This window comes from Psittacula echo (genome assembly GCF_963264785.1).
Source record: "Psittacula echo genome assembly, chromosome: 10".
NCBI classification, from domain to species: domain Eukaryota; kingdom Metazoa; phylum Chordata; class Aves; order Psittaciformes; family Psittacidae; genus Psittacula; species Psittacula echo.
In genome coordinates this window covers 15,480,159-15,501,629 of record NC_137741.1, presented here as the reverse complement: position 1 = coordinate 15,501,629, position 21,471 = coordinate 15,480,159, and the positions used below count along the sequence as shown (strand labels likewise).

At 41.5% G+C, this 21,471-nt stretch overlaps 1 protein-coding gene across 1 annotated transcript in view; it reads left to right on the top strand.

Moving 5' to 3' along the window:
• The window catches only part of AGBL1 (AGBL carboxypeptidase 1), a gene marked incomplete at both ends in the record, with an annotated part of 282,988 nt that overhangs the window by 40,079 nt on the left and 221,438 nt on the right, over nt 1-21,471 (top strand). The window contains 4 exons of the mRNA XM_080626759.1: nt 4,967-5,004; nt 15,450-15,658; nt 19,049-19,214; nt 20,163-20,236. Of these exons, the coding sequence (XP_080482885.1) occupies nt 4,967-5,004; nt 15,450-15,658; nt 19,049-19,214; nt 20,163-20,236 (487 nt within the window). The remainder of the gene's footprint in view (nt 1-4,966; nt 5,005-15,449; nt 15,659-19,048; nt 19,215-20,162; nt 20,237-21,471) is intronic.

Below are 21,471 nucleotides of genomic sequence, written 5' to 3'. Positions count from 1 at the left end.
CTTTCTAGCAGCCCAGACAAAGGAGTTCTGGTGGCTAATCCAATTGTGCTTTGGCTTGGGAAGTGGAGTTTTTCCTATGTTGCTCCTGTTTCCTAAGCACAGGATCTGGAAGTTGCATTTGTCTGTCTGCCTGCTAGTTGTACTGCTGCCCAGATATCCAAGCTGCTGACTTGGAAACACTTCAAAGATTTCCGTTCTTCACAGTGGCTGTCTCGACTGCTACTACGGGGAGTTTTTAATGTTTTGAGATTATGGAGCAGCATTTATTATAATGTCTTTTAAGATGGGGCAACTTTATTTATACATCCTTTTTTTTTTTTTTTTAATATAGAAGTAAATCTCCTTTAGATACGCTGGGTTTGACCAAACCGCTAAGGTTTTACTAACGTGTTTCCACAAAGAACAAAAAATCAGAGGAAGGCACCTGGACAGATTTGGCAGCTTTTTTAATTATTTCTTTTTTCCCTCCATTCCTTTTTGAGACAAATGCAGAGTTCTACACTGGGCACGCTGTCAAATTCTCTGGCCGAGCATATGGCTCATCAAGTTATCTTTCTTGTGCTCTTAAACTTTTCCTCCCATTCCCATCTTCCCTCTCTCCCATCCTTCCTCTCATGCACGATTTATGTCCTTTCTCTCTGTCTTCCTGTCCCAGGCATAATCATGTCATTATATCTTCTGATAGCAGAAAAGATGCTGTTGGTTTGCCATGTGGTATTAAGAGGTGCTGATATCACAAACACCTCTTGCTTGGCTTGCTGTAAGCTTGCTCCCGATTTTGGTGAAAGTCTGTTGTGTGTTCTCTTCTAGAACTTATTTGTTTTCCATAGGGAGTTTTGTGTGTTCAAATTTGTTCAGCATCAAAGATAAATAATATTCTGGGGATACTTGCTGACAGCTGACTTAAAGTGTAAATTACAATGCTGATTTAAAGTCCAAACTTAGAACAAACGCAGGTAGAAAACTCTTTACACGATTTAGGTGTGAACTCCTTTCCCAGGGTAATTGTGGATGCTAAAACTTAGCATAAGTTCAAAAGTACACAGAAAACTATATGGACATAAAATCAACTGAGAGCTTAAAAACCTCCCCAAGGCACCATTGCTAGCATATGAAATCTCTGGACTGCAGGCTGCTGGAGTATGAGTCTGTTCTGCAAGTTTTAGCACTGGTTTTGCTGTGGTTCTGCGTGCTTCCCTTGGACCATTTGGCTTTTCAGCTTAAGCTGGTGCAGCTCGTCTTTTCTGGTCTGGTTAATTAACCTTGTACTTGGAATTCCTGTTTCTCATTTCACTTCTGTTTTATCTATGATTAAAATTTAGGGATATAAAACTAAAATCATTCATGGGTCACTTTTTTTAGACACTTTCCTCATTGACAACTGAGCCTAACAGTCCCATTATAAGCAATTCAGGCTCCCTTCTCAAAGTCATTAGGTTGTTCATCCCATTGCTGCCAAAAGCATGTTTCAGAGCCTCATTTTCCAGTGCTTAAAACCCATCCTCTAATTTCTAGTTGAATTTTATTCATGGCCATTTTTATATCCATTTGTTCTTGTGCCAGCTTTGTTCTTTAGCTTAAGTAGTTCTCTGCCTTCCTCAGTGTTTACTTCTCTCTCACACAGTGTGTCTATGGAGAGCAATCAAGTCACCTCTTAACCATCATTTTGCTAAGGTGACAAAACTGTGGTCTTTAAGACTCCTCTTGAGGTAAATCTCCTTTAACATAATGATTTCCTTAGCACTCTTCTGCACGGTTCCTCCTGAACACTGCACACAGCTATTCAGGTGAAGCCTTGTATGAAATTCATGCTTTCCTCTCTCCACTGGCTGTGGCTTTCCTGAGACCTGATCTGTCCTTTCATGGTTGTCACCCTACTGGGTCGTGCTTGTCCTCATCCTCTAATGGCCTCATGTATCTAGGGTGTCCTTCTTCTCATTTCCAGACTATGAGCCCCTGTTCATAACAGCAATTCCTATTAAAGCCTAAATGTGTAACCTTGCACTTTGACTATTAAATTTCAACACATTTCTATTGCTTTAGCACTCAAGAACATCCTGCTACTCTTGAAAGGTATTCTGAACTCCCTGCTATTGGCAGCAACTCCTGACTTCACACAGTCAGCAGATTTTGTTAGTATACTCTGACTTTTTGTGCCAAGGTCATTAATGAAAAGATAAAATAAGATCGGTCTCAAAACATCCTTGAGGACTTCCACACATACCTTCCTTCCAGACTAATAATTCCTCTTTCAGCACAGGTCCTGTCATTGCTCCTTTAACCAGTTCCTTACCCATGGTGCAATTCCTACACTAATCCCTGTGTTCTCCAGCTTTGCTAATAATTTCCAGTGCGGCACCACATCAATGCTCTATTGAAGTACAGATAAATTAGATCAAATGCATTTCTCTTGTCTAGAAAAATCACTCATCAAACAAAGATATCAAGTTAGGCTGGATTGATCTACTCTTGCTAAGTCCATTTTATCCCTTAAACCTATTTTATCTGTTTTGCAGTTTACCCTCATGTCTCTAATTATATTTTTCTTTCAAAATCTGTTCTAAAGCAATGCATACTATTGAGGTCAGTCTACTGGGTCTGCACCTACTTATGACTAACTGTAGAGTACATGCTGTAGGACGCCCAGAACACTACATATAGCCTATGCCAAAATCCCTGTGATAAATTGCAGTACTTGAAGAGACGAAACTTACTACTTTGGTTACACTTTATTGCAGTACTGTGTACAAGCATAGGCTGAGATGAGGATGTATCTACGCTGTTAGCCTGGGATATGGAGAATCCAGGCAGCTACAGCTACAGGTCTATAACATTGCTTCCGAAGCAGGTGGTGACTATGAAAATATGGTTCTGCTGAGTGGTGATGCTGGGATCTAGGTGATACCACCTTCAATTCTTTTCAGGACATGTCTGAGCTTTCCACCCTACAGTACCATCTGGGTGGATTTACTTACATCTTTATGAGAGCCTTGGGTTTCTCAGGTTTACAAGCAAAGCAGTTGTAAACCCGCCTGATCAGGTCGCATCAGAACCACAGATAGCTCTTATGTCCAGAGTCAGAGCAGGCCAGTTCTCTCCAAGCCTGGATAAGTGACATGGGGTGGTTAAGGCTGTTGAAGGGTAAGTTATGCTATAGCCAGGAAGAGTTTAGGTCTTCTGGGTCAAGTGGATGAGGAATTACAATGGTGACTCAAAGACAGTGGGAATAGAAGATTATGCATCTGAGATCATGGTTTGGAAGGTCTGAAGATGAATGAAGTTCTTTGTATCTGATTTTACAGACCCCCAAAAAAAGTATTGGAAAAATCCAGATTTGCTGATGGTTTTTTTCATGAGAAGTTTGCTGGCAGTGTTCACATTATAATTGTGGTGTAGCTCTAATGAAACTCTTTGTAATGCTCATAAGCACCTCTAAAATAAACTAGATGCCTACAGGAAATCCTTAGATCTCTTCTGCTTGGAGCAAGAAACACTGTGGTACTTCCTTCATTGTTCTACTGTTCTGGCGTGTGATTGAGACATCACTTTAAGCCTGCAGATGCAGGTATGTAAGGTAGTCTCCTTTACAAGATAATAGTTGACTTTGAGCTTTGGGAGATACTTTGGATGGATTTTTGTTTCTCAGATTATTTGTAATGCTGTTGTTGAACTCTGTCAGATTCATTATGAAAGAATGACATAGGTATGAATGAAAAGAATGACCTAGAGTGAAAGAATGACATAGGTAATTGATCCAGCATCAGCAAGAAACAGCTCTTGAATCCTCCTTAGTTTCTGCTGCTGTTAAGACACACCACAACCAGCAGCTTGGTGACAAAAATTATCTGGGTTTTTTTGCTGCAGGATGATAATTGGCTGAGGATGGAATTTAATGTGATTTTATTTGGGGATTGGTTTGTAAACAGATTACATTTTAAGAAATCCTTGGGCATGGAGGCTTTTGTAGCTGTATGTATTTAATCAGCTGTGGGCACTTGAAACTTAACAGCAGTAGGGCAGGTTAGAACATGGATCTTCTTGCTCCAGCAGAATACAACTGGAAAAAGTCTTTTGTGGGGCTAGTGGGATGGAGATTACACTACAAGAGGAAGGAACTTGCCTCTGGATGGTGAGGAACAAGGATGTCTCACTTCAGCTTTTCAAGTTGCAAATGTTAGTGACCAGCTCCCATTCAAACTAGGGCTATGCTGACTGAGGCAGGTTGAGTTGCTTTACTTGGACATTGAGATTGACACAGAAGGTCAACGGAAATCTCTCTGTGTCTCTCTTCCCCTCTAGCTACTTACTCTCTAAGCTTCACGGGGTTAGCAGTCTTCCCATAGAGCTTTAGCATCTTTCTTGCAAGTCCTGATCTGTCTGAGGGCCTTTCAATGCCTCTGCAATGCAAGACATTGCTATAAATAAAAGAAATCAGTTTTTCTTTTCACTTAAAGCTGGTGGGAGGAAGGATGGAAAGGGTTAAGCTTGTTTGGGGAAAACAGAGAAGGGAGTGGAATTTGGTTGAAAATACTGACATAGATGTCCCAACTTAATGCAGAAATTACTATCTACTGATGTAGATGGAAGGGCTGATGTCTGGAGTGGGCATGTGCCGAATGTCTGGAGTGGGCATGTGCCGAATCTCTGATACAAAGAAGTAGCTCTGGGGCAGCAGTTAAATGACTTGCTTCATTACTTTGGATATGCGGGTGTTGCTTTAAATTTAATGGTCACTACAAATCAGTGTAACACTAAAGCTAGAGGGCTAATGGTCTTTTAGAATAACTGAGTCAGCTGCAGAGACTGGATCCTCCACTGGTGTAAAACATTGCAGTTCTGTCAAAGTCCATCAGAAGCTGTCAATTTAGGCCATCTGGGGAGCCTGGCCCGGAAGACTCTGAAGATGAAGGTTGCAAAAATTACTGAGGAAATTGACATTATTTCTCCATCTCTCTTCTTTCCTCAGGGCAGCCATTGAGGCTCTGGCAGCTTTGCTGAAATCAAGTAAGCTTCTTTTTAATATTCTCTCTGACTTTCTGTGTTGTGCTACTGGACAAAATGATCCTGTTGAACTTCATTCTCCCTTGCTATCCCCTCTTCCTTCAATCCCAAAAAGCCCTGCTTAGAAGAGAGGCAGTAATGCAGTAGTTCCCTATATGTCTAGCTAGGACTCCTGCAGCTGTGTGGGCACACAGCTCTATGGGAGATGGTGTCCTAGTCTGACGGAGAAAGCTGCTGTGGGAGCCAGACTAGACCCTTATTTGAGTATTTAGGGAACACTGGTTGTCCTGGGGGTTGTAGAGTGGAAGAAATGAGGAACCTCTCCAGCCAGTGACAAATGCTTATTGCTCTGTTGCAGCATCACTGGAGAGTGAGGCCAGGACCTGTCTGTCCTGTGCTGTTGCACTGTGTGCATACCCGGTAACAATGCTATTGTTGGCAAAGGCTTAGAAAAATCCTGCAGTCCAAAAGAAATGACCTTAATTCTCCCTTGCAAGCTTGTCAGGTCTGATAACGTGCAGGCAGGGCTGAGACCTAGTGATTGCCGGGGTACAGCCTTGCTATGGCAGGCTGTGCTTAACATCTGTGCTAGCTGGCTGGGGATCTTGAAGACCTTGACATGGGTTCTTGCTCACGTATTGCTGGCATGACTGTTCCTGAAATAAACATGCTACCCTTTTTTTTTTGCCTTTATCCCATCTGAAAACACTTAGCTTTTTATTACCAGAATTTAATAAAGCTTTGATTAAGAAAGAGCACTCTACTATTGCAGACAATCTACTCCACAATAAATCACAATGGCATATTGTCCTTCTCTCTCTTCTCTCCCTCCCCCTTTTCTTTCTTCTCCTCCCCCTTCCCCTTTTCATAGTATTAGGAATAAACGCATTTGTGAAAAATTGTAGCCCTGGAAGCAGTGCTTAAATGAGCACACTGCAACGGAATCGTGTCTGAGCTGCAGGAGCTCTAGTGATGGATTCTGAAATAACGCCTCAGTATTAACCTTGCTGCCTAGATTTAAAGGTCACATTATTGCAACAAGGAAAGACCTTCTAATTTGGGCACTAAATCTTAATAAGGGGGTTGTAGGGCTTTGACACAGCTGCCTGCAATACAAAAGCAAAATTAGCCTTCAGAGTAGAAAGAAATATACAGAGAAGTGTGGAAAAGTGGAGCAAGAGCAGAAAGCTCATCTGGCAGCTTGAGCTTTTCTCCTGCACTCCTGTTTTATGGTAAGTACTAGAAATGGGAAGTGAAATTCTGTTGTCCCAAGATATTTATAGGATAAGTTTTCTACTTGGAGGCTTGTTCTGGGTCTAGAGATGAGAACAGTGTATAGAAGTGGAGGAGTAATTACCAAGGGAAGCTGTGAAACGTAGTCTTCTGGGGAGTTGTAAACACATGTGAAAGTTGGAGTGGGGAAGCTGAGAATGATCTAGGGGATATTTTGGATTCAGCTCCATATTCTCCCAGCCCTTTTCCTCCTGGAATGAGGAGGATTTAAAGCTATTTACTCTCAGAAATTTTCTGTGTGACTCTTTCCAGTCAATTTAGGTTGTGAAAGCATCTTGGTTGGTTCTTGCTCTAGAAAGTTCATAGAGGGTTTCCAATACTGGAAGAACACACTGATTCTACTGGTTGTTTCGGGTGCTTGCACAGAAGGTACAAAACCAAAAATGAACTCAGAGAGAACTTGGTCTGTTGAGCAAAGCAGACCATCCACTGTCACTCTGGTTGATCACTGTATACAGATGAGGGTTCTCATGTTCATTTCTACTGCTGACCATTGCAAACAAAGGCATTGACTAGGAGAAACATTTCTGGTTTGAGACACGCTTCCTAGTTTGCTATTACGTGTCCTTTTCTCCTTTATCATTCACAACCAAACAATATTGTTACAGCAACACTGCTTCCATGGAAAAGTGATTTTAGGAAAACAACACAGTCTGTTTTCAGCTCATGTTCTTTAAGGCACTGGAACTGGGATTTGGAAAACAGTGCCAGTACTTGCAATCAAATATAGCACCACAGCCCACAAGTCAGCCTGGACTGTGTTCTTTGAAGTTTTCTGCAGTCTGATGCTGACTGGTCAAGAATGTCTTTTAGTTTTCTCTTTGTCCTTCTCAGGACATGAGAAGCTCCAGGCTTCTGGAATGGACTGCTCTGGTAGCTGCATACAAATGAGCAGGCTCTGTCTTTTAGGAGGTGTGGGTCAGGAGATGTGAAAAACAGCTCTGGTTCTTTCAGAAATAAATTCACTATGGCTGGGAAAGAGCTGAATTCTTTCTCATGGCTGTGTCAGGACAGCTTTGTTTGTCACAGTTAACTTATTTAAGCCTATGACCTTAGTGCCTTTGAATGGTGCAGGGATTCTTAAAAATAAGATCTGGTAAATGTTATAGCACTTGAAAAGTGCTTCTTTAGACAAGGGATAAAACTATGCACATCAAGACACCCAGAAGCCTTTTAGCATGTTTTAGATGGCGTATAATTAAATAGGAGGCAGGAATCTTGGAATGTGCTACAGTACTGAATTAGTGGACTGATTGTGAGCTCTTTTGGAGACTTGGTGGCTTGCTGGAAAATGATGGTGAGAGGCAGTTGTGCTGGGGGTGAAGGCTATAAAACACGGACAAGAACACACTCATTCCTGAGTGTCTCCCTGTAGGGTTGTCATATCCTTCAGTGCTTCAGCCCAAAGTGATCACGATGGTTATGGTTATACACGTTGTGCTGAAGGGTGAGTGTCCCTCTTGCTTTGGCAGCGAGCTGCAACGAGAAAGCACGCAGTAGTTTTAAAGGGAGCAGGCAGATGGCAGTGTGTCTCCCCGATGGATTTCAGAAACATCCATCTTCAGCTCCTCAGGCTTCCACAAACTCTACTTGAAACTGTCCATCTGCAGGGCCAGGGGCTGCCTAGAGACTTTCTGGCCTCTGTCTCTTTCCTGATGCTAATGCCCACTTAGCAGGTGCATAACTGCAAGAAGCAAGATCTGCCAGGGTGGAAGGCATCAGTGTAAGGAAAAATTACCATTTCAGCTGTACCTGGGAAATTGTTGCTCTTGTGTTTCAGAGAGGGAAGTATCAGCTTGTCCAAAGAAATAATTGATGGACTGCTACAAGCTTGTGCTTCATCCACAATAAGGAAGAAATGCTTGGAAATTCAGTACAAAACAAGATTGACCTTGGTTGTCCTTGTCCCATGTACATAGCACAAATCAGTGCTAGAGATGGTGAATAGCAGAGGGATAGAAGTTCTGCAGTGCTGTGTCTTTCTGTCGGTGGAAGCTCAGATTATTGACATAGAGAAGGTGTTTCTCAGCCAGTCTCTCATTCCTTGCCTCTTCCCTCTTTCCAAGTATCCCAGGCTACTTTACCAATCCTTGTATGCTATTCTTCCAGTTGCTGTTCTCCACCTGCCATTCCCACATGCATGCAGCAAACAGCTTGTAGCATGTGCTTCCTCCATTGCCTTGCTGTTTCTCTTCATATCTACTATCTCTCCATCATGCTGTTAACTCCCTCTGACTGAACTACGTTATTATACGCGTTGCTTGGTAAATATTTATACTGGTGTTGCAGTGCCATAAGAGCATCAGAAGGCTTTTCACCTTAGTCAAACTTTCTAGCATTACGGCTGTCCATCCATCCTTCAGTTTCTAGATTCTTTCTACAGCCCAGGATGGGCATGAGTGGGGTATACACCAATAGCTGCAGATAAACTGAGGTGGAATAAGGCGCAGCATCATCAGGCTCTCCCGTCTTTCCCAGGGTAGTTTTTCCAGCCTCCTTTGGCTTTATTCTACTTCTCCTCAGTACATCTGTCTTTGTATCTTGTTCCAGTTTGTCTTAAGGCCTGGGGAGCTTACCATTAAGCCCTCCTTTGTCAGTGGGAGGCTCAGGTGTGGATGGGGCATACCCCTGTTTGTGCAGTGGTGGAAGGTGAGGACTGCCTTCATGTTGCTCCTAGGCATGGGCTGTATTGCTTTTAGTGAGCTCACCCCCATAAATAAAACAGGCAAGCCATTCACACTTTTGAGGGAGTGGAAGAAAACAGGACCCCTCTGTATAAATTCGAACAAGTGCATTTGAAGGCGTTGTGATGGACCAAACCGGCCGCTGCCGCTCGGCACCGGGAGCCACACGATGGCGATGTGATTATAGGGATCCTGCTCCCACTGCCGATTAATCCAATGTTTATTTTTGGTGAGTAATTTGTTTATCAGCAGGTTATTTTACTCTAATTTTGGTGGTGTTTGTTATTCCCGACTATCTGTGTTTCCCAGAATTAGCAGCTTGCGTGTCTTTAAGGAAATTAGCTAGAGCTAATCTTGGAGGCATTCGTTCAGTGGATATTGAAGGGAAGGGCCCTGGCTGCAGTGCTTGCCTGGTACAATTGTAATGAGCAATTTAAAGAGACAGGTTGTGGTGACCCCTGATCATGCTTATTTCATCAAGACAATTTGGTGTGCTAACAGCAGTTATTGCTGATGGCCTTTCCCCTCTCTTTCTATATCTTTTCCTTTTTCTTTGATTCTCTTTGTTCTCTTGCCTTCCCTCTCCCCCCCTCAGCCTTTTATCTCTCATTTCCTGCTCTTTCACCCTCATCTTCTGCCAACTAGCCTTTATTTAACCTTTCACCTGCTCATTTTTAAATTATTCTCTTATCAAAACATAGGATTATTCCTCGTGGCTTGTAGGATAAAATAATCAGTGTCATTCTTTTCCTTTTATGCTGGCATCAAGGAGGGGCAAGCAACTCTGAGAAACAGAAAGCGATGTTCTAGCACATAAGCAGATTACGGTTTCTGAAACGCCTGTACCTTCTATGTCTGAATTCATAATGTTCTGCAACAGATCTACTGACACAGGTCTTTGATCTTGCATCAAAATAGCCCTATGGTCAAATCACGTTGGTTCCTGGAGCAAACAGCACAATGTCTGTGATTTGCCTAATACTTTGGCAGGTTCCCATTTCTCATGATCAGTTTAAGACTTCATCACCTACCTAGGAATCAAACTTCATTATCAGTTTGGCCCCAAATCTATCCTCACAACTTGTACTGTGATCAGAGTTGAATTCTGCAACTAATTCCTTTCATAATCATCTAAAAGAAGGTCTCTGTCTATCCTTTCTTCCTGAATTTCAGAATGCAAATAGTCTTGATTCTATTTTTAACCTTCTGTCTGAAAAGAGCTGCTTTATGGGGGGAAAAAGTTATTTTTGACTGTCCTTTATATTCCTTTCCCCAAGACTGCTCTTCATACATAGGCATATCTCAAACTGAAAGTAATTCAGTACTGTAGAGAAAAAGGTTGGTTTCATCTACTTGACATAGCAGCTTCCCACTGTTTTGCTCCTCAGAATGGGTATAATGGAACCAAAGAGTTGAGGAGCTTCATTATTGTCTGTTGACATCCTTACAAATGATTGCTTACTGCCTTTGCCTTGGCATGAGCAACGTTTGTGCCTCCAGTGATGATCTGGCTTCAGGAAATTCAGTGGCTGAATTTGAGGAAGTCTTCTAAATTGTAGCATCCTTATTTGAACTCTTTCCACCCACTTTGTTCAGAAAAATCAAGCTGGAAACTTTGTGCAAATGTTGGTGGATTTGTTCAATTTTGTAGATTTTCAACTTTCTGTTGAATTGCAACCAGAAGCTGCTGTGAAGCTGGAAAAGAAAGGAAAAAGAGGAAAACCACTTAAATATAAGTTTCCTTGTGGGGTTAATTGGAGAATTTAAAAGAGGTTGGTTTGTTCTTCCTTAGTTTTACATATAAGCAATGTAACAAAGGCAAATTGGAGAAGAATCACCATGTCCTAATACAGTTTGTATGAATGTCACTGTATTGGCCAACACCTGGAACTTTCGGAGTAGAAATAGCTGTTCTTGTACTGAAGCAAAGCCTGTGGCTTTTTTTTCTAGGAGCAAAACATGGTACCTGTAGTTGCTAGCCAATCCTGCCTGTGTTCTCTGCCTCTGGGCCAGTGTTATTTGTCTATCCCAACTGCTTAAATATATTCCTGGGCTGTGAAATTTACGGGGCACAATTACAGTAGTTTTCTGGCTTCCAACAAGAGTTGAGCTAAGACCAACTTCTTGTTGGAACTGTAGAACCCACTGGGTCTGAATTCATTCCAGCTTTTGATGGATGACTAGGTTCCTCCATGGGGACAATTAATTTTGCTTCTATAGGGAACCTTCATATTATCTTTAGCAAAAATGGCCTCTCAGTGACTGAATAAAATAGCTGCTTTCCGTTTGCTTTAGGAGATATCTTGCGCTTCTTATTCCCAAAAGGCAATCTCTAGAGCAGAGTGGGGAAGCTGGAGATTTTCTTATTCCTTTCACTGCGTTAGGGGCCATAGGGTTAATTTAGCAGAGCATTCTTATCTCCAAACTGTAGCAATATATGTTCTTGGCATAATGAATCAGGGGAGTGGCATCAACAAAGAGATTTAAGCAGATAGACAGAAAGATAAATCTCTTTGTTCTGCCCGGTAAGCAATGCGTTGCTCATCTTGTTTCAGGTTGACTGTAATTCAGTTTTGTGATTAAACATGCTGCATGTTTTCCAGCGGTCCCTGTGCTCCTGGCACACACTTTAAAGGGGACTGGAAGGTAAGGAGGGCTTCAGAAGTGTCCAAAGAAACACTGGCAGTCATGCAACTTTATCTACTAGACTGAAACCCTGGGTTTAGAGTCTGTCCTTGTCCTCTAACACAAAATCAGAGCTCTGTCAAAGCTGGATTTCTTTCTAGTGTGATCTCCTTGTTAATGTAGATGCATCTTTAACCATTTGAAGCCCCTTCACACTGGCTGTGCGTCCATGTCAAATGTTCCTGGCTAACTGCACAGATGATTCAGGCTGGATATTCTGTGCTGCAGTGCTTAAACTTTCACTGGTTAGCAGCCCTGCCCTGGAAGCCAGAAGTGGAAGGTCAGTTTTATCATGGGGAAACTAAGATGACACTGACTATTCCTCTATCACCCATCCCAGCCTCAGCAGGCAAAGTGAAACTCTTGCAAAGAAAACAATGCGCCAGTGACAGGTTTGGGAAAGGTTGTGAAGACAGTGATTCCATCAGAGATGCCAGAATGAGATTAGGGAGACAGACTCAGAGCAGGAGAGTCAGAGATGGCTCAGATCTCATCCAGTAGTTAGTTTATTGAGTTTTAATCAGTTTGTTGAGATTTAATCAGTGATTTTAGGTATGCAAAATACTAAACACAGAGGGACTGATGGTCAATGCTATTTATTACACTTAAAGCTATTGTGGGATCCAAAGATTATTGTGTAAGCTTACTATAAGTGTCTTAAAATATTACATGTATGAAAAAATGTCACTGTTCTGTTAGTTCAAACAGGAGGAGTGCATCTGTCTCACAAATCAAGCATTGCATCAAAATAGAAAGCACCATCCTTGGGCACTTCTGAAAGCCGTGTGGAAGGAGAACTTCCATTTCCACTGAACACTGGCCATACCCAAAGAATAGGAAAAGGACTAATGAAAGAATAACAGCAAATGGTCAAAAGACATAGGACCTCTTACCACTTACCACGCAGACCATGCATACTGACTCCAGGAGGGGTGGGTTCTTGCTGCCTACAATCTGTGCAGTGCTGCTTGTACCTGTACGATTCATTTTCACCACCTGTATTTGTGCCAAAATCTAGACGGATGCTCATGCAGGTGCATCCCTAGATGGAGAGACCAACAGAGACAGGTGGGGAGGCCTTCTTTTTCCATTCTGCCTTCTGGAGATCTTGGCATACTTCCTCCTTCATTTATTCACTACTTTATTGTCTATGCAACTGAAAAAATGGTAAGAAAAGCACTGACAGCACAGGAGAGGAGAATCAATAAAATTGGACACGAGGAGCAAAATGAATGTGTTTTTTGCCCCTTCAGCAAGTAATTCTCATTGCCTCTGATCTCCTCCTCACAGAACAGACTATCTCAGCTTCGCTTTTCAGAGCAACTGTTTTGATCTTAAAGGTGATAAGTACTACAGAAAACATGAGGGGAAACAGCTCAGCTTCCTCATTGCTTTCCATCCAGTGATAAAACTGAAGTATGGGACAGTTGTGTGCTCTGGTCTCTATGGAGCTAGGATCCAAGCATGGAAGCCTGTCTTGAAAGATGTGAGGAAAACATCACAAACACATCTTATGATAATTTTGTTCTTATTTTTTTTAATAAATTCTCCAAGAAGCAATACCCATAGTGCTTTCCAACATTTCCCTTGTCCTGTTGACATTGACATAGAAAGCTTAGACTGCAGGCACTGAATGCGAGGGGCTATAAATCCCTAGATTTAGTCCAATTTCATCTGCCTCTGAACAGTTCAGGGCAGCTCCGAGTCTGATCTAAATTGTCCCTACCTTACACTCCCTGACTCTCTTCTTCTTCTTGTCATGTTTTATATACTTACTGACTTTTACAGAGCTTCCCGAGTAATTCTTCAAGGAAGATTGACTGATTTAAGGGGTTAGTCATCCTGCAGGTTAGTAAACATGACAGCTGGTTGAGGATTAACAGGAAATCATGAATAAAATCATTGGGATTGATAAGGGATTCTCAAGCAATTAAAGTCTTCTTGCAGAAAGTAAAATAGAAAAAAACCGAACAGTGAAGGTCAAAGGAGAAGGATGACCTACATGCTGACAATCACTGAGTCCTGAAATACAAGATGTACTGGCAGAGTTAGTGTGAGATGGTTAACAACAAGGGGATAAATGCTAGAGAGAACTGCAGGCCAAGGTGTAGGAGCCTTGGCAGAGCTGTGTAGGACTGGAATAGCTGTGGGACCAGCAGGTTAGTATAAGGGCATGTCAACAGGGTGGTGTGAAGGTGCAGAGCAAGATTAAAATGAGCTGACAAACTGGTCTGGGGATGGTGTCTATTGCCTACCCTGTGGTGCCAATAGTAAAGAAAATTGCAGGACAAGACGACTCACTTCTCCAGATAAGAATTTGATGATGTGATGCAGAGACCAGACAGATGACTTCAGGTGACTTCCTCCCACTTCCCAATACCTCTATCTACTTCATCATTGTGATTGAGGTTTGCTGCCTACTAGCTGCTTCCTGCTTAATCTCTGGCTGGCTTCCCTTGTTAGTAATCTCCTGCATGCAGTATCTTTCTGTTCTCTCTCTTAACCTCCAGCTCCTTCTCCTGTACTGTAAATCCCCATTGATGACTTTAACGTTCCAGGTGTGAGGGGCTCTGGCACTTTGTTTAATGAACTGGAAATGAATTGGAACCTACTAACTCTGGAGAACCCGTACCAAGAGCCATCTGTTGTGAACTGCAAATGTTGATTGGTATTCAGGATGTTGACCTCTAGTCTTGCGTATGCTACTTGGCCCCTTGGTTGATTACTGAGCTCCTGACAGCTTCTAATGTGTGTCACAGTGAGGAATGTCAGGACCAGTCAGGAAAACATGTTTGGTTTGAAGGGAGGGAGCCTTGAGTCTCGTATGGCTTCATGTTTGTCCTGTGGGTCAGAGCAAGGTATACAGTGGGCCAAGGGATGTGCTTTAGAATACTCATTGGAATTTGTATGTTATCATAAGTTTTATAATATTTTAATTTTAGTCTGATGTCCTAGATCTATGTGATTAAGAGGACATTGCAGCTTTCCTTTTATTTTTTATAAAGCCTATATTAATTTATTTTAATTTTTTTTTTTTTTTTTTTTTTTTCCCATGCAGTAAAGCCTTTTAAAGGGCACATTTAGGTAATGTTTAAATCTTAGAGCTGGGAAGCAACAGAGAGGAAGCGCAAAACACCGTTGCTCATGTTTGTGTTTTGTTAATTTTTAAGTAGTGTGGATTTGCAGAATAGTTTGATTTATGGCTTTTGTTATAGAGGAATGTATGGGAACACATTTAGAAGTCAAACATAATCTGTGATAGGGTTGTACAGCTCCAAGGTTTCTGGGTTTCTTGATCTCCATAAGGTGTTATCTCAGGACTGAAGTACAGCGCTATGTGAAGTTTATATGACTTGCTGTTGACTAATCTTAGTGTTCTTCAGCTTTTCTCACTCCTCAGGTGCTTTCGTAGTTTTAGGTGTAATCGTGTTTAAGTTTATTAGCACTTTGTAGGAGATTTGGGCTCTGTGTTCCCCACCTGTGGCTTGGTTCATCTGGAGAGTTCTGGAGCAGTCATTTCCAGTCTCACAGAAAAGAGACTGCTTCATTTGTTTTCATGTACAAGTCCAAGAGCCCACCTCATGCTTAGCAAATAAAATCATCTTAAATGGAAAAAAAAAACAAACCCAAAACAAAAACCAAAAAAAACCAAACCCAAAGTTTTATTTTTCTGAGACCATTCAGCAAGAATAAGCAGGTGATAAACTCTGAGTTTAAGCAGTGAGTAACAATGTGGGTATCAAACAGGATGAGTACTTTAATTCAACCTGTTCTCTTCTTTTTCAGAATCTAACAGCCGACGGGCAGTGAGCAGAGGTTACCTGGTTGGATTGCTGAGGCTCTATCAAGACTGGCATCGCAATGATGTTTCCAACAACTACATCTACATTCGTAGGGGTCTCCTGCTCTGCCTGAAGCACATCACCAACATCCAGCTGGGTAGGGAGACTTTCCTTTGTTCCAAGGGGATGGAGATTCTCTTTACAAGTATACAGGTAAATGGTGCTTTAGTAGCTATGTGAGATAGATTAGATAGTGCTGGGTTCCTTCTCACAGTTCAGGAAGTTCCATAGTTTTATCTTGAATTTATATAACACATCAATTAAAAATATGATAATGTTAAAATATATTTAATTTTTCACACTTAGTAATCCAGAAAAGCTGAAAAGTTTCAGTTTAAAACTAATTCCTACTGAGCCTGATGAGAATTGTAGTTCAGGCTTTTTAATGCCCTTTATTTCCCCCTTCTGCCCTGTGGATCCTGCTGTATGCTGATACTTCCTTTCCCAAAGAACAGTGAAATATCTCCACAAAAGAGTTGCTTACGTGTTTCATGAGAGGTTTTCTTCCAGGTATCCAGATGGATAATTCCACCCAACCAGTTTTTTACACACAAAAAATTTATTTAACCAGGCATTTGCTAATGAGGAACTTCCATTAACTGTTTTTCAGGAGTCCCCAGTTTTAATCTTGTGTGGGTTCATCAAGAATGTTGACGTGGTCCTGAAGGTGGGATCTCTCTGAGGTATAGAAAGGGCAGGTTCAGAACAGTAACAGTTTCCTCCCACATTGCTGCTTTAGCCTTGTTTGGAAAAGTTGCTTATAGAGAAATCTCATCTATCTGATTCCATGAGAAGTGTTTCCATTGTCATTCTTACTGACTAGTGCATCATCTCATGCAAGCACCATCACAGACAGAATGAAAAGCCTGCCCCTTCTCCTCCAGAAAACCCTCTGCCTTATGATCCAGTGTATTTGCTTCTTCACCTTTACCGTCACTGTAATAAATAATTCTCCTGTGACTGAAAGACACTTCTTACTAGCAGTAGAGAGTATGCTGGTAGTGTTGTCACTTCATCATCCTCTTGAGGACTTGACCAGATTTTCAAGTGGGATGAGGTGGCCAGAATCAGCAGATCTTTAAAGGGAGTGTGGCTTCTGTTAATGAGAAGTCCTTGATCTGCAGAAACTTGAATAGGGTGGATGGCAACAGCTGCTTGAGGGTAGATGTCAGCTCATTCCCTTTCAAGAGCCTTCTCTAGCCCATGTAGGTTTCTGAGCTAACATCTCCTGATAGCTCAGCCTGGGAGCAGCCCCATGGGAAGTGCAAGCATGGGGTCACCTTGGGTGAACAAACAGGAAATGGCACACTAAGACTCCAGTGAACACTGATAATACTAATCCTCCCAAAGGTTAGAAGTGGAGCGGAAATGACAGCTTCAGGGGCCTCCGGTTTGCTGTCTCCTGCTGTACACTACCAGGGACATCATGGAGGGAGAATTACCGAGGTTAATAAATGCAAAGCTCAATGTTCCCTCACTACGTCCTTGGGATACTGTGAGTCTTAAAGAGTCTCTCCAAGACATGAAGTGACAGGAGGACTCTGGCAGCCCTTGGAGAATCTCAGTCATGCTCTTCCCTTACTCTGTCCTGAGGTAGAGGCTGCTGCTGCTACTATCTGTAATTTTCATAATAGACAGAAAATGGGAAATGTATTCTCTTGAGAGGAATTTTGTGCTGTAGGAAGAGTAAAAGAGATGGAGACAGGGCAAGACAAATAACTTCTGCTTGGGAAAGCAATGACTCTTTTTGTCTGTAGACAGTATTTTAGTGCCTTTAGGAATTTGCTGGCTGTGGTGATTAGCCTTGACCAACCTCTGAGCAGCTAATGAGATTTTAAAGGTGTTAAAAGCTGCCTAGAAAAGTTCTGCTGAAACCATTTTATAATTTTTCTTTGCTTGTTTTAACAGCCTGCAATGGAATTCCTCTTTACAAGGCTGGTTTTAAACTGAAACCTCTCCAGCTGCTTATTGTATGGACTGACAGATAGCTGAAATGCCTGAGCTTTTAATAGCCCATAAGGCTGTGTCTTTACAGGAAGAGCCAATAGTTCATAGACTGTCTCCTTACATAGATTAGATGTGACTGCTACTTGAGTTGAAGAGAATTTAGAGATATTCTGAGTCTGGCTCCTACCTGGGGAAAAAAAAATAATTTTAGATAATGAAATAATTTGTGGAAAGGAAGCACTTTCTGCTCCCATTTCTTCTTCCAAACTTGGCTTAGACTCTCATGGCTGTTAAATGGTATATTCACATTAGCAACTGGCTGGCTTTGTGTGCAGTGACAAGGAGTTGCCTACTCTGAGACAAGAAAACAGGTTTGTATCACCTTGAAGAGACTGGTGCGTGGAACATCAATTTGCTAGTTTATCCCTGTCTGATTTCTTAAGCTTGCCTGGTTTCTCTTCAGCCTTCCTGTACTAGAGTCTACTGTAAGATAATATTATTCAGTTTACACTTCCCAGTAGTAACATCCATGTGTTCAAGTCCTGTCTTCACTGTTCTAGTAAAAACAGAACAGTTTTACCAAACCAGAGTAAGATTGTTCAAGAATGTCTACATGCAGCAACAGAATAACAGTCCTCCCTTATCTTTCCTTTAACAAGCAAACAAAAGCAATCAAACACCACATGAACAAGTGAATAAACTGAAACACTAGAAACAAGCAACAAATTCTCCTTAGTGTTTGCTCTAAACATAATAAAACTTTCCTTGGAGATGCTTTCAAAATTGTCTTTTTAGTCCCCCTTGTTCCTAACAGGCAGAGATCTAGAAATACGCATTAAGATTCTTGCAATGACTATTGTAAGCATGTCAGCTTTAGCTGATTTTTCTGTCCTCCCTACAGGAATCCTGGTTAATTCCACTGAATCTTCTAATGCTGTTCAATCATACATGAGAAAACGGAATGAAGTCCTGTACGACTAAAAAAAACAAAATCTCAAAACAGACATTTTCCTATAATAAAATACTTTGGGATCATAGAAATGTTTAGGTTGGGAAAGAACTGTTAAGATCAAGTCCAACTGTTTACCTAGCACTGCCCAGTCCGCCACTAAAGCCATGACTGTGACAGGCTGCTAACTGGATTTAACTCCTTTCACCACCCCTCTTTGGGTTCAGCCATCCAGACTGTTTTTTAGCCAGCAAACAGTATATCCAAGTCATGACCAGACAGTTTCTTTGGGAGAATGCTATGGGAAATGGTGTCAAAGGTTTTACTAAACTCTAGGTATACACTCTCCACTGCCTTTCACTCATCTACTGAGTAGGTCACCTTGTCATAATAAGAGATCCTGTCAGTCACGCAGGACCTGCCTTTCAACAAACCCATGCTGACTCGGCCTGATCACCTTCTTGTCCTGTACATGCCATGTGATGGCACTCAAGGTGATCTGCTCCATAACCTTCCCTGACACTGAAGAAGTTATTGACAGGCCTGTAGTTCCCTGGGTCCTCCTGTCTCTCCTGTGGGGGATTATGCGTAATAGACAGAACAATTGTAAGGGACAACTCTTAATGTTGTCGTCCTTTGGTTCCTAGGACTGTTTATCTTGCAAAAATCTGGATCCTATCATAAACACCGTGACTCAGATTCTGAGGAAGTGCTACCCCAAGGAGCCTCTGCCTCTGGCGACAGTGAGAAGCTCCTATTCCTTTCCTCTTCCTGGGAATGCCAAGGCTGAACCTCCATGTGAGGGATCTGAAGGTAATTGGCTGAAGGGTGAGTTCAGTAAGAGCATGACATGAGAATTAAATGTGGGATCTGAGGAAAAGGAGTCTTGGCAGCCTTGTCCTGAGTGGTACAGTTAAAATCTGATGGCTTAGAGTTTTATTCAGTAGAGATAAAACTACTCCCAGGTCTTCTCAGAGCCTAGAGAGTGAGAGAAGTGTAAAAGGAGCAAGGAAAAGGGAAAAAAACCCAAATTCTTCTATTATCTAAAAAATAATGAAACAAAGTGGGCATGACAGAGGCTGGAGGTGCTATTGCTCCAACACAAGCACAGAGACAGAGGTACTGTGCCTATGCATGGCTGTTTGGGGGGGAAACACTGCCCTGTTTCTTTTTCAGTAAAGAATTACGAGAATTATCCTTTTTCCTTTCTAAAATTAAAGCAGATAGCAATAACGCTGCACGAGTGAAAGATGTGAGCGCTTGCTGAAAAGTGGAACTTAAGCACAGGCATGATAGCCACACAACCCACGGAAAAGGAGAAACAGTAGACCCTGTGGTACACATAAGCAATTTCTCTGTTGCTTTCAGTTTCATATGGAAGATGCTCAAATAATATAACAATGATGGCAGTAAAGCATCCTAGTCTAGGTAATATAGATTAAGAGCATCCTGTAATATTATTGCAGCCAAGCAGAAAATCTCTGTATTGCTTTGTAATAGGAGTTGGATCCATATCATGGTGACATTTGTCATGGTTTTGAAAGGCAGTGCTTGAGTCCAAGAGAACAGAGCTTTAAAAACTGGGAGATTTAGTGCCAAATTCATTTATATTAAATTAACAAATGGAATCTTTTTTAATCAAGGTTGTGGTGAGTTGTAGTTTGAAGGCATGTGGCACACTGAAGAGATTGCACCTATTTCTGTAGAGGGCCTGAGGGGGGTATTGGATTGAACGCCTTTGCCTCTTTTCTACTTCTGCAGGTGACTATGAAAGTGATGGAGAGGAAGAGGCTGAAAAAGACCTGGATAGTGAGGCAGAGGAGAGTAAGGAGGAAGTAGGTATATGAGCCATTTCATTAATCATCCACATACTGGAAAGTAAACTTTTCATTGTCTGTTTTGACATCCTGATAAGCTGTCAAAACGCAGAATGTAGATATGCATGTGGTCCCACATAAATACACTACACAAATAATAGAGGATACTTGAAAGAAAGAAAAGAGAAAGCATTGACTTTCATTGAAGAGGGTGTCCTGCATTTATCTTATTAATTGCCATGCTTGTCACCCAGGATGGTATGGGTTTGGTGGCTTCTGTGTTCCTGTAGGGAACTATTAGACTATTAGAATCATGTGTATAGTCAGGGATAAATGATGGATCTTTGATTCCTCCAGGTGTAGACCAGAAAAGGCACTTAGTGGAGAAAACAGAATTATCATCTAGAAAAGAGTAACCCTTTTTTTCTTCCCATATCACAGCATATTTGGGCTGTGCATCAATCCTAAGCAAAAGGTCAGTACTTTTAAGCCACAGCTGAGGCATTTGAACCTACATTTCTTCTTCATTTGCTGCTGCACATAGACAATAATACAATGAATTATTCAATACTTTTCCGACTTCTCCCTTTGCACTCTTCCTGCCATGATGTAACTTGGAAAAAAGCCCTCCATCAGCTGAGGATGAGTGTGCAAACGTTTTTGTTGTGAAAATACACAAAAGCACATATGCATGTGTGAAGTGGTGAATGCTGCTAATAGGTCTTTGCCACATAAAGTGGTTTGGGAAGGCGTATTAAAGAAATGGAGTCGCAAACACAGTCTAATTAGATATGATTGAGAATTTGTGGAACGGCATTTTCATTACTTGCCTTGTCTTTTTCTCCTTAAGTATTAAACTGATGTCACACAATGAAGAAAATGAAGCTAAGAGAAAAAATACCACATTAGCTCAGTGTCCTAACTTGCCCCTGTCTGTCTCCTTTTAGCTGAATGTTACAGCTTGTCAAGATGCTCATTAAGGATAAGGTTCATAGTGAATTTATCTCCTTCTTTAATTAGTTATTCATTCAGAAAGAGATCCTATAGTCCTATATGTCTCTGAACTATTTCATTATTCATAATATTTTACCAAGTAGATGTGATCATCAGGTTTGTTTTATTTTTTGCCTAAGAGCTTGCTCCGAGTATGAGTTTTAAGTACTGTTTGTCTGGCATACTGGTCATACGTATCTTGTGACACATCTTTCTAAAGGGAAAGCAATCAGAGAATGGATAATGAACTTTCAGTTTAC